Genomic DNA, 13417 nt, shown 5'->3' on the forward strand with positions numbered 1-13417 from the left:
AAAAGGGGAGATTTAGGTTGGATATTTGGAAAAAAGTTCTTCACTCTCGGGGTGATGGATCACTGGCCCAGGTTGCCCAGAGAGGTGGTGGCAGCCTCATCCCTGGAGACATTCAAGGTCAGGCTCGATGGGGGTCTGAGCAACCTGCTCTAGTGAAGATGTCCCTGCTCACTGCAGGGTGGGACTAGCTGGCCTTGGAGGGTCCCTCCCAATCCTACACATTCTATATCTCCTCTACTGAAGAAGGCTCCCTGTTGAGCATTACACTCAGCAGAAGCAGAAACCCTACGCTGGAAGGTCTCCCCCAGCAGCCTGCTCCAGCCACACCACACACATGCAGCTTTGAAGTACAAATCCTTTATTGCAGCGGTTCATTAATTACAGTACCGGTCCCTCCGCCCTGGGTGGCACCAGTGGGCACCCAGCAGCAGAACACACACGTGCCGTGGGCTCCGAGAAGTTGGCTGCTGTCCCCAGTCCCTTGGAACAGCCTGGCAAGGTGAAACTTTGGTCACACAGGATTGTCAGCTGTTGGTCTGTTCAAGGTGATGCAGGAAGAGGGAGCTGCAGTCTTTCCAGCTGGACTTGACTCAGAATTCAGGTTTGAGACTGTGTGACACTTTGCCTTTGTACACAGCACTGCCAGGGTCCTACTTCAGTTGCTGATGTAGGTTCTGGTTTGTTTCCAGTTCTTTCTGTTGATGGTTCTCTTTGGTTTCTGTAAGGGTTCAGCCATTGACCTGGTTTGAGGCAGGTTCTTCCTGGCTTACCTATCTCAGAAGGGACAGTACTGCTACGCTTACCCCAGCATCGCTACTGGACACGGGAAGTGGACGTGTCCTCTCCCAGAGGTGCCTTTAGAGAATCCCCAAACTTCTACAGTGTGTTTCCATGTCCTACAAAGCCAGTGAAGCCTACGTTTTCACACACTGTCACCTCAGGAGGAGGACAGAGTTACACTGGTTACTTCAGGAATGACCTCCCAACAGAACCTTGCCTTTTGGGGGTAGTTGCTAGAAACTTTACTGATGATTTGAGAATTCCAGTAGTCCAGTGGCTAAACTCAGGTCAAGAACCTTTCCAGCTTTCTAACAGACATATGAGATGGAGACAGTACTCTGGAAACCAGACTGAGTACCTGAATTCCCACTGCTGCCCACAGTGGCTTAGGAGGTGGGCAGTGAACTTCTCTGCTCCAGTGACCTTAGTGTGCAACAGGGAGTTCTTTACCTTCTAAAACTCGAGACACTTTGTGTGTACAGTTAGGAAATGTTGAAGACTACACTTCTGAAAATAAGTTACATGAAATGGCACTCAAGTCCTCCAGAAAGCAAGCATCAGGGCTGCTGGGTAAAGCTCCAGCAGTACTAACTGCTGCTCTCTCCTTGCCCCATGCCTGATGTACAGCTCAGTGAGTCCTGGCAGCAGCTGCCTCAAATGATTCTGAAATTACAGCTTCTCAAAAATGGGATGATTGCAGCTCTGGGCAGGTTTTTCTCCCCTGAGTCACACTTTTATTCCATGTTTTCACAGGTTTTTCTGCATCACTATTGATAGAAACCCACCAAAAGCTGTACAGTTGCAGAAGTTAACATTTTCACAAGGAAAAATAACATTGGTTTTATTTCTTAACCTACCATACAAAACATGGTGTTTAAAAAGCTCTGCGGTGCCTCCCTGCTCTCATTCCTCTGGAATTCAGGAGGAGGCAGCAGAGCTCACATGCAGTCAACAACGTTGCTGGATCCTTGGCCCACGTCCCGGATCTGGCTGCTGAGACAAGAGCACACAGCCACGCCTGCCCCTGCCCTGCAGTGTGACACTGAGCCCACCAGTTCCCACCTAAAGGGGATGGCAGAGGGAAAAATAGGAAAGTAAGTTCCTGTCCTTGAAAATAGGGGTTTTTTCTGCATCTGAAATTCTGTTGCACCAAAAAAACCCCACTCTGATAGTCTATTCTTATTATTTCTCTGGTAAATTTAGTGCAAAACCAGCTTTGAAACAACCAGAAGAACTTAGTCTTTCTGAGTGAAGGGAGGAGGACACATGCCTATGTGTTCTTGTAGATATTTAAGCACCTCTTCCCCCTCCCCATCCCATTTTGGGGCAAGGGGGAGGTTGTGTTCCCTGGTTGTGCTCACTTTCTTTCCTTGCCCCAGAATGGGATGGGGGGAAGGAAGAGGTGCTTAAACATCTACAAGAGCTACATGGCACAGGCAGCAGCGCTCCTGCACTGCTGGGCATGGCTACTAGTTATTGCCAGGAAGCAACAGACCAAGGCTCCTGCTGCACACTGTCCTCATACACACAGATTTCACTGGCTCACTCAGCCAAACAATAGTTTCAGTTACCTGTTCAAGACAGGATCAAAGGCTTCCACCGTGTTCAGGTAGGCGTTGCCGTTGTGCCCTCCGACGGCGAAGATCTTCCCCATCAGCGTGGCGATGCCAACGCCGCCCCGCGGCGTCGTGAGCTCCGCCACGTACTCCCACCTGTTACTGCGCGGGTCGAACCGCTCCACCGAGCTCAGCGGGGAGTTGTCATCAAAGCCACCTGCAGACATCATCACTCTATCAGTTTATAGCCACTTCAGGCCTGGGTATCACCAGCAGTAAGCATCATCAGCCTGTTCTTAGTACTCAACGGGCTCGTGTCCAGCTCTATTTCTTTACTTTAATTTTACCAGTTCCCAAAAATTAATCTAACAGCTTTCACCATACAAGCATCACCAAGAGTGACAGGGTTGGGGTTTTTCCTACTTAAGTTGCAAGGAGAGATATTTCTGGTCTTTTTCTTTTTGAATTCATCTTGCACATAGGTATAAATGAAAAAACTTCTAATTTGGAATAGAAAAAAATACCCCTAAGACTGGTAAAAGGATGGTCCTGATCTTTGATCCTTACAGGTCCCTTCCACCTCAGGAGATTCTACTGAAAACAGGAGTGTTTTCAAATTACACCATTGCTGAAAACTTGAGTAGGAAAAAAAAAAATCCTCAGGTGATGCATTCCCCTCACTGGGGCAGCCATCAGAGAAGAATTTCACTCAAAACTTGTTTACTCAATTATAAGACACAAGGCAGAGCTCTGCATCTCCCATGGCAACGTAGCTGCCTGGCCTCTTCCTCCCTCAGGAAGGTAGGGCAGAACATGTTAGGCTTAGAGAGACAGGCTGTGGAATACATTTAACCACCCTGTGAAAAAGCTGCTGTTGCATACACTCAGAATAGAACTGGAGTGCTTTAGAAGTGTGTGAGCTTAAGCATCACTTTCCTAAAAGGAAACCCAAGGTTAGTGAAGCTTGAGAGGACTTTGTGTAGAGACATACTGTCCTCAACAAGGGAGCCCTCCAGAAACGTGCCTCAGGAACTGCTTTTTATTCCCCCTCTAAGACGTTCATTTAAGCCTGCCCTGGTTGTGCTCACTTCCCTTCTTTGCCCCAGAACACAAAGTGCAGGTCGGGTCTATGTGTTCTCCAGTTCCTCCAGCAACAACAGCCTCTTCCACAAATGCCAGCAGTTGGCAGAGACAGCACTGCTGAATGCCACAGCCCTACTCACCCACAACGTACAAGCAGCCATGGAGCTCGCTGACGCCGTTGCCAGCTCTGCGCTGACCCATCTCTTTCACCTCTATCCACTTGTCCAAATGGGGATCGTATTTCTCCACGCTGGAGAGAGAGGCTACACCGTCATTGCCACCTACAGCATAAACGTGGTTCTGCAAGAGAGTTGTGCAGCTTATTTGTAATGTCTGTGGATTTACTCAGCGGTTCCTAAGCATCCAAAGATGCTGTTATCCAATTAAAGAAGTGAAAAAGTTACACAGTGCTGCAGATAATTTTCAGGGTACACACGGCAATGGGGGGTTAAAGTACAGAGGTGGTAAGTGCCTTTAAACACAGCAACCCGAGTCTTCCACATGAGACATGCAGCATGGGCCTGATGCTATTAGAAGGGTCCTGGTACATACCCGGGTAGCTCAGATACTGGTCACATGGGGAGTGCAGCTCCATCTGATAGGAGCATAAACCTGATACTCCCCTCCAGTCCTGGGGGCAGGTTTGGGCACCTCAGGACAAGAGGGAGACAAAACTACTGGAGAGTGTCCAGAGGAGGGCAGCGAGGATGGGGAAGGGTCTGGAGGGGAAGGCTCCCAAGGAGAGGCTGAAGGCCCTGGGGTTGTCCAGCCTGAAGAGGAGGCTGCGGGGAGGCCTCACCCCGGTCTGTGGCTTCCTGCCGAGGGGAGCGAAGGGGCAGCGCCGATCTCTCTCCTCTCTTTGGGGCCCAGGGCTGGAACCCGAGGGGACGGCGTGAAGCTGCCAGGGGAGGGTCAGGCTGGGTGTCAGGAAGAGGTTCTGTGCTGAGAGGGGGGTCGGGCGCTGGCACAGGCTCCCCAGGGAAGGGGTCCCAGCCCCGAGCTGGGCTGAGGGCAAGAAGCGTCTGGCCACTGCGCTCAGTGCCCTGCGCTGCCTGGGCTGGGCTGTGTGGAGCCAGGAGTGGGACTGAGGGGCCTGAGGGGTCACTCCTGCTCAGGGGATTCTGGGATTCTAAATATCCTCCCCTCTTGCACAGTTCCATAGGATTTTGATGGCTGGAGGTGCTCAGACCTACCAGCTGCATTTTATTTAAAGATCTCATGTTCTGCCTTGTACAGGCAGGTTTGAAAAGTGGGTCACAGAATCCCAGACTAGTCTGGGTTGGAAGGGACCCCAAGGATCACAGAGCTCCAACCCCCTGACACAGGCAGGGACACCAACCTCCAGGCCTGGAGCTGCACAAGGTTGCCCAGGGCCCCATCCAACCTGGCCTTGAACACCAGTTCCTCAGCTGGCCTCAACCCAGGAGGAACCAGTCACTTACCACAAGTGCTACAGAGCCAACTCCTCCCCGGGGCGTGTTCATCGGGGCGACCGCACTCCACTGGTCAGAGTCGATGTCGTATCGCTCCACATCGCTGAAGCAGGTGTTGTCATCCAACCCTCCTATGGCGTAAATGGGGCCACCCAGGGAGGCCAGAGCGATTCCTCTCCTGAGAAAAGCCACAGGATCAATACCTCAGTGTAAATCCTTATGGAAAGGGAATTGGAAGGTGCAGTGTTACCTGACTGGATCTGGGAAAAAGTCATGAAAAATGTAAATAGTATAATAATAATAATAATGAACAATGACTGGTGTCAGTGGCTGGCACACCTGTGTCAGCCTTGCAGCACGTCGTCTGTATGTTAAAAACCGCCCAGGGCCCCATCCATTGTTGTGTGATCCATGAACAGGACTGTTGGAGCTGGGATATTTTTAGACTGCAAAAAGACAGAGCTCCCATTTAAAGGAAATAAAAACCCATATAAAGGCAGGGAGGCATGGAATACTGCGTTGACAACGTCACCTAAGGCCCAAGCCCTCTCCTGCCATGTTTGGATATATGAGATTGTCTCAGTTATTTGAATTTCTCTTATCTTGGTGCTGAATTTTATACCTCCTGTCTCATGTTACTCAATCTGGAGAACCAAACCCTGTTGAAAACCTGGTGTTAACTTTTTTGGTAGAGCTGCTGCTACAATTTGGGAATTATTTGTTTTTTCAGGGTGATAGGAATACATATTTAAAAGCAAACTTGTGCTGGACAGTAGATGACTGAATTCAGGATTTAATTGCAATTTCTTCCATTGTTTTATTTTCTATTCACTCTGTGTTAAAAATAGTTGTCAGAGGGGTTTTTTTTCTACCCAACCTACCTCTATGGGAGTACAATCAGTAGTACAAAATGAAAAGCATGCCCTAGAATGCAAGCATGAAGTTTCTGCTTTAGACCCTGAGCCAGCGATTGACCATTTCACTGAGAACATTCTGGGCCTAAGAATATGCCACTCCCTGGGGTATGCGGGAAGGAGGGAGAGGAGCAAGAAAATGCTTCTTGGAGTCTGAGTTGCTACTTTGATTAGTTCACAGGTACAGATAGTTTTAGGACTTAAGACATACTCTGTATTTTACTCCTACTATTATACTCTGTATTTTAGTCCTTCCATTTACTGGAATGTAAAATCAAGAAGGTTGATTTAAATGACAGTAGAAACAACAAATTACAGATCTCAGTCCAGCAGCTCCTTAAAAGAATCTTAAATGTCAAAAGGCAAGAGAAATCCTCAATCTGACTTTCAGTGTCTTAATGTTTCTGGTCTTTTGTGGCAAAACCACAGACAGCTGTTGGTCTCCTGGACATAAAATATTTCACTGAGCATGTTCTGCTGACAGTTATCTTGCTCCTTCTTAAAAAGAGCAAAAAAATCCACAGAACCACTGAATCAGTTTCAAGTTATGTATCAGGTATAGCAGAAAAGCCCTTGATACCCTGATGTAAGCACAGCTGGAGTAGAAGAGCTCCTGAATCATAGAATCATAGACTCACAGACTGGGTTAGGTTGGAAGGGACCTTTAGAGGCCATCTAGTCCAACCCCCTGCAGTGAGCAGGGACACCTTCACTACAGCAGGTTTCTCAGAGCCCCATCAAGCCTGACTTGGAGTATGTGTGAAGTGAGGGGCTAAGAGTGACAAAGCCAAAGTGTAAATGCCACCAAGTTACCAGCCAGGGCCTCTCCCTAGAGAGAGACTTTATGCAGTTCTGCATTCAGATTCTTACAGTGTGTTACACACAACCTTGTATTTATCCAAATATATGAAGTATACAATGCTGTGGTGCAGATCTGTTTCCTTTGCAGCTAGTAAATCAAAGTGTTTCACAGCATCATGCCCCAGAAATAGGAAAAAATATAATCCTAGACCCAGCAGTGTTTGGAAACCTGCATAAAGGCATGAGAGGCATGATGTTTCTCAGCATCAGCAAGAGATGATGTATCACAGACTAAGACTCACATTTTGGATCACAGGACACATACCTCTTTGTGTTCATTGATGCCTTCATCATCCACTTGTTTGTGAGAGGATCAAATACTTCCATGCTTCCTAAGTGCTCATTTCCATCATGCCCACCTACTGCATAGACTTTACCTGAAAAATACACACCTCTTTCAGCACAGAGATTGCTTGGGAACATTTCCATTTCATTTATGTAATATCCCTGCCTATGTAGAGACAAAAAGCTCAAATAAAGGTAAAGTTTTCAATACAAGGATTTTACTAAGTAGTATTTTTATATGCTGTACTCAACCAGAGAGCTGTTCTAACGTGGGGTTTTATATAAAAGCTTGATATATAGACAGAAAGAAAATCATCTCATAACTTGAGTGCTGTAGGTCAGGTGAGTTTTGGACTTTGGTATCATTCTCTCCAGATTTTCTACAGGGAAGAAAAAGATCTCCCTTCTCCTGCAGTAACACAGGGGCTACTGAGTATGAGGAGAAGTTGTATCACAGGTGCTAAGCTGCTCTGGACTTGCATGGACCTGGTTTTGGAAGATGGACACCTAAAATTAAATGTAGTTCTGCTCTTGGAAGAGTTAATAGTCTTAGTGGCTTGCTTGTGCAGACTGAAGTATGAAAGGAGCTGTATGACTACTAGCAAATTCTGGGTGACTGTTGTATGTAAGAATTTCTTTATAAATTAATTTAAAAGAATTAAATCACCTACTAAGGCAAGAAGCTCTATACAGTTCATAGAATCCCAGAATGGTTTGGGTTGGAAGGGATATTTAAAGGCCATCTAGTCCAACCCCCCTGCAATAAGCAGGGACATCTTCACCTAGATCAGGTTGTTAGAGCTGTGTCCAACCTGGTCGTGAATGTTTCCAGGCCTGGGACATCTACCACCTCTCTGGGCAATTTGTGCCAGTGTTCACCACCCTCATTGTAACAATATATATATCTCAACTGAATATACCATTTTTTAGTTTAAAACCATCACCCCAGTCCAGTTGCAACAGGCTCTACTAAAAAGTGTGTCCCCATCATTCCTACGAGCCCTCTGGGCAGCCTTGTGTAGCTCCAGGCCTGGAGGTTGGTGGCCCTGCCTGTGGCAGGGGGTTGGAGCTCTGTGATCCTTGGGGTCCCTTCCAACCCAGACCAGTCTGTGATTCTATGAATAAGGTCTCCCTAGAGCCTTCTCCAGGCTGAACAATTCAGTTCACAGTAATGTCTTTTCAGTAAGCACACTCACAGATGGTTCCAGAACCAACCCCCACCTCTGCATGGGGGCAGAAGCTTTACTAAACCGAAAAGTATCCAACAGTTAAGCCACTGCAAGATGGATTTATTTCACTAAAGTACCAATTCCAGCCAAAGGAGCAAACAAGTGCCTTCTGAATGGGGTTGCATGAATAGGGTTACTGACCTCCCACGGAGATCACCCCCACGTGCCTTCTCCTGCTGTTCATCTCAGGGCCAAAGAACCAGTCGTTCTTGCTGATAGAGTAACACTCGATGCTGCGGAATGGGTCACCTGATCCACCTCTACCACCGACACAGAACAGCACACCTGAGGAAGACAAAACAGGTTTCCAGAGAGCTGGCAGGAAGATGGGGGGATAAAGTTGTATAGCACAATGAACTGAAAATTACGTAGCTCAGGAGAAGTCATATGTCATTGCCCTGTGTAACTGGATGCTGGATTTTGGCCTTTGCTTGGCATGCTGCTATGGCAATTAGCTATGTTCTTGCAAAAACAATGCATACTTTAAACTAGCTTTTTGTGATTCTGCTTAGGGAGTTTTACAGATTGTTAAATGTTAAAAATTAGGATTTGCAGTCTAAGATGTCCTCATTCACTGAGGACAAAGAGTTTTAAAGGCAGGTCAACCCTCATGCACCAAAAAGTGTCCACCATTTTCAGCAGAGATTTGAGCATACTGCCTGCTCATAACACTTAACAGTGCTAGCTTCAGTGCAGATCAGGATAAATAAATAATGCTTTAAAGAAAGAAAACGACTGCTCTAAGTTCTGCCATAGGAAAATGCAGCACATTACCTAATTACAAAGGTACACAATGGCTTTCCCAAGTTTGCATTAAGTCATTAACAACCATTTATACCAAGCTATCTAGTGCTGCCAGTTCTCCACACCACTCCCTACTGGGTAATCAGACACACATTTAATTACCAGCAGTCTGCTTCCTTGGTGTTGTGCGAATGGAGTACTCAAAGTCTGGCACTGCCCTGCTGCTCAGGTGAAGGTGGTAGTTTCGGGCTTCATCCAGCAAATCCCTACATTTTAGATTCTGCTTGACAATCTCTTCCTTTGCCACAACACCCATAAGGAAACAAACGGGCAAGAGAGGCAGCCGTACCTGACAGGAATGAAGACAGTTGGAGTAACTGGCTGGACTGACTCGAGTCTCACCATGCACAGTGACGCACACAGAACAGATGGCAGCTGCTGAGCAAGCTGCCAGCCCCACACTCTTCCCTAAAAAGAGCTGCTTTCATGCTATTTTTTGCCCACATAACAGCAGTATGAACAGTTCTTTTTAGTGACATATGTTTGTAGGACCATTTGCAGTGAAGAACTGTTGCTTAGCCCAGGCTGGGCAGAGGAGAAAGTGCTGCTGCCTATGGTGCAGCTGAGCCTGCCTGTGACTTGGCCAGGAGAGCCTGTGTCAGGTGAGTGTGCTGAGGGTGTTTATTTTCAGCTCTTTGCTATGCCAGTGTAGGAGGGCTTTTGCTGGAATAGTTCCTTTGCTTTGGATGGCAAGTCAAAAAGGAAACTGTCATCATGAACTAGGAGTCTATTAAGGAGGTATAGGTAGTGCTGTCACACCCTTCTACAGTCTGAGCTTGACAGAGGAGAGGATTTACTTGAAAAAAAATAGAAAGAAAATAAAGGTTGAGAGCAAACTGTTTCTTTCTCCAAATCCTTCCTAAGGGTTGGAGTCAACGCTTACAAGCAGCTCCCAGTTAGCCCAGCACCAATGGTGATGGGGAAGTCCAGTGTCTCTACCAGCTCTTCCTTACCCCCAGCTTTCAGCCCCACCTCTCCCTTTACTTTGGCCCAGCTTATTTGAGGCTGGTCAGAAGTATCGCCATAGCCTATGCTACTCATGAGTTTAGTGATACCAGAAGAACTTGAGGCTGACAAATTCAGAACCTCATTACAACAGCAAAACCCATAAGGCTAATTATGATGTGGATAATAACCATAGAGAAAGCCCAGTGATGTTTTCTGCTAGCATTAATGTCCAACTCAACGGATAGCTCCATCTACCCTGGCAAATAACCCTTATGTACAGGCAAGGGGGTAGCCTTTCATTGCTTCATTCTAGACTTCGGATTCTGTGAATAAAGCTGTTAATCTCATCTCAAGCACAACTGGACAATAAAAGTCAGTTTAAATAATTTTTTTACACAATCAAATTATATTTCCCATAAATGTTTTTTCTGTAACAAACCCCTCACACTTCTCTAGACATAACTGAAGGTTTTCAGAAGACAGTTAATAAGCACTTGTGATCTTTTACCAGGAAACATGAAGAATGATTCATGAAGACAAAGATAGCAGCATGTTAGCAGACCTCAGTTACTCACATGATACAACTGGCTGCCCAGTGCAAAATATTCACCTTGGAGGTCAGTGCCAACTGAAACAGCACAAGTGACCCCACCTGCTATATACACAGGACATTTCGCAGTGCCTGGCACATACCCACCACCTCCTCAGCACAGGTTCTCCATAAACATCTCAAATATCCCATAACCAGCACATATGGAGCTTGAGTAACTACCTAATGCTCTGACAAGAGGTCCGATGGGTGTTTAAGTTCAGGTGAGTGACCTCTGGTACCTGTATGTGTTTCTCTCAGAAGCAATGCACTTGACCTAAGTCCAGATGATTAAACTCCAAACTTCCCTGGATCCTACAGGCAACCAGCACTACTAGTGTGGTAAGCATTAAAGGATCTAGTGTATGTTTCCTAGCCTGCTTGTGGGGCTAAGGCATCTTGATCTTTTGTTAATTAAATACACAAACATTGCAGAAGGAGCACACCTTGATGTGACACATCTCTGTTACAGTGCTAACTTTCCTAGCCACATATAAAACCCTCAACAGCTTTGCTCTCCTTTTTTAAGTACAAATACTTACCTGCAACTGAAGCGAGCGTTTCAGGTTGTAGCAGTATCAAACCAAGTGAAGACATGGCATTGTCCTGCACTATCTAAGAAGTTTCAGTTCTAACACACATGCAGCTTTCTGCTGGTGCTCCAGCCATGAGCACAGTGAGTACTCCTCTCTCTACAGAAACTGGAGAAGACAACTTCTTCCTGATATTCACAGAATCAGAGAATTCAAAAGATCTAACCTGCTGCCGCTGTCAAGGCACAGCTGTGAATACCAAATGAGGTACCATCTGCTAAGAACACTTTTCGTCTGGAGATCTACCCAAGTACAAACAGTCGATTATACAACGAAACCAGCGACGGGACAGTCATCCGGCGCCTCGGGCTGCCCTACCTGAGCAAGTATTTCATCCAGCCACGTAGCGTGATGCTGTGGATTGGCCAGCAGCCACTTGATAGCAGCATTGTAGACTTGCTTTTCGTTTTCAATATTCAGGTCACTGGAGGACAGGAGCTTGTGGAGGTGCTGTGGTGACACACTCACAAAGTCTTCGCACTCCACCACTTCTGCAAAGTGTTCGCAGGCGTACTGATCAGCCATGTCCATCAAGTCGATGCGGTTGTGACTCTCTGCAAACGCCCTGACTGCCAGGCAGTTGGAGGGGTGGAAGTGCAGCTTCATGTATTCACAGCATGCCTTTGCCACCAGTTCCACCTGAAGAATGCAGGCAGCGTACAAGAGAGGCTGGACGTTATCCACCGTCAGGGTTAGGCGGGAGGAGTACACGAACCTCACCAGGTCTTCTATCGCGTCGCCGTCAAAGTCCCTGATCTCGATCAACGACTGCTTGGCTTCAGCCATTTCTGAAAGAAACATGGCTCTGAAGTAGGGTATAACACAAGCTAGCACCAGTTTGTGGCAGGAGATAAGCTTTGAACCAACCTGGAAAACAAAAAAAAGAACAAAAAGACCCCAATCTTTTACTGGAACATCAGTTTGGGCTATGAAAGGGTAGTTAAGCCAACTCTTAAACTACCAAAGCAGCTCCACAGAAATAATATGGATGAACATTACTGTAGGCCTCACTGAGGGAAAGTTAAACTGCAGCCACAGTGCAGTCTACGTTCCAAGCCAAGTTTCCCTAGCAGGAGTGTAACTACATTTATAAAACAAGACTTTATGCCTTTTTTGTAAGGGTGGGTGGGAAAGGAGAAAGGTGAGGATGAGATCAGGAAGAGGGAGAAGGAAGGTTATGAAGAGTTGTGACATGAACCACCTTCAAAACGCTTTTTTAAAATGGCACATCTAAAAAGATCTGATGATCTCAGGCAAGTTCTGTTTCATGGCTTTTGTGTTGCCTGGAGCAGCTTCAGTACTGTTATTTGGTTAATTCAACTGTTATGAGCCACTGGACACATTCACTGCTGCATCTAGTGCCTGCTCAGTGCCTGGTGACAGCCAGTTTAATATTCCTCCTCCTCCTTTACTCTTTGATCAGCTGTAGAAGGTAGTTGTCTAGGGTGGGTTGGGGTTTTCTTCCTCTTTTATTTTTTGACAATCCTGGAAGTGAGATTTGTTCTAGAAATCCTGTTTGCCAAGAAAAATCCAGCAGAGCAACAGAGAATGCAAAATAGAGATAAAATGAGGGATGAAAGAATGTGAGATCAAAGAGGCTACAAGGAGCTGAAATGACACAGTGAAGTACTGATCAACTGTGGGAACTTGTTTAGAAGGCAAGTCAGGCAAGGTCAAAGTCATGTATTCCTCTCTCAGACTGTCAACATCTTAAGTTATTTACATTTCATTTGGAAACTTCCAAAATAAGAACAAAACAACCCATGAGCATATCTAGAGATGACTCAGATCCAACAGTTACTCCACGGCTTCCATACCCCTGCCCAAAATCACAGCCACCTCCACCACCACTTATTCATAGCTGTTAAGTGCAATGGATGTGTGACAATATCACCTTCAGTGTAACATCGCAGAGCTCTCCAGCTTCAAAGAAGTGAAGAAGGGAGCTGTGAAAATCCTTCCAAGCCTCGTTTGCTTCAAATACAAAGACGTCATCTTCACCGTCACTGTTGGAAGATCGAGTTTGCTGCTGCTGCTGTCGCTGCCTTTTTCCCTTTACCAGATGTTGTTTTGTCTGCTCTGGGACCATGGATTCTGAAGCCATTGGCTGTTTCTTCTTTCACTGCATGAATCTTTAGAAACTCCTGCCAAGAGAAAATCCAGCCCATCAGGAGGAGTCAAGTCCTAAAATCATAGAATCATAGAATCACAGACTGGTTTGGGTTGGAAGGGACCCCAAGGAGCACAGAGCTCCAACCCCCTGCCACAGGCAGGGACACCAACCTCCACGCCTGGAGCTACACAAGGCTGCCCAGGGCCCCATCCAACCTGGCCTTGAACAC

At 46.5% G+C, this 13417-nt stretch overlaps 1 protein-coding gene across 2 annotated transcripts; it reads right to left on the minus strand.

Annotated features, from left to right (window-relative positions):
• Positions 1-347: 347 nt before the first annotated feature.
• On the minus strand, positions 348-13179 carry KLHL8 (kelch like family member 8; the record flags this gene model as incomplete). 2 transcript variants are annotated; one of them, XM_084266669.1, is made up of 9 exons in its annotated part: positions 348-1842; positions 2352-2553; positions 3560-3719; positions 4862-5030; positions 6893-7004; positions 8283-8426; positions 9048-9234; positions 11394-11942; positions 12970-13179. In XM_084266669.1, the coding sequence occupies 9 exons, from the start codon at positions 13177-13179 to the stop codon at positions 1719-1721; spliced, it is 1857 nt and encodes a 618-aa protein (XP_084122795.1). In that variant the 3' UTR covers positions 348-1718. The 2 variants fall into 2 exon arrangements, with proteins under 2 accessions (XP_084122795.1, XP_084122796.1); XM_084266670.1 differs by lacking the exon at positions 348-1842 and having other exon boundaries at positions 2410-2553; positions 3571-3719.
• Positions 13180-13417: the final 238 nt, after the last annotated feature.

Source organism: Gallinula chloropus, assembly GCF_964237585.1.
Source record: "Gallinula chloropus genome assembly, chromosome: 7".
Lineage (NCBI taxonomy): Eukaryota > Metazoa > Chordata > Aves > Gruiformes > Rallidae > Gallinula > Gallinula chloropus.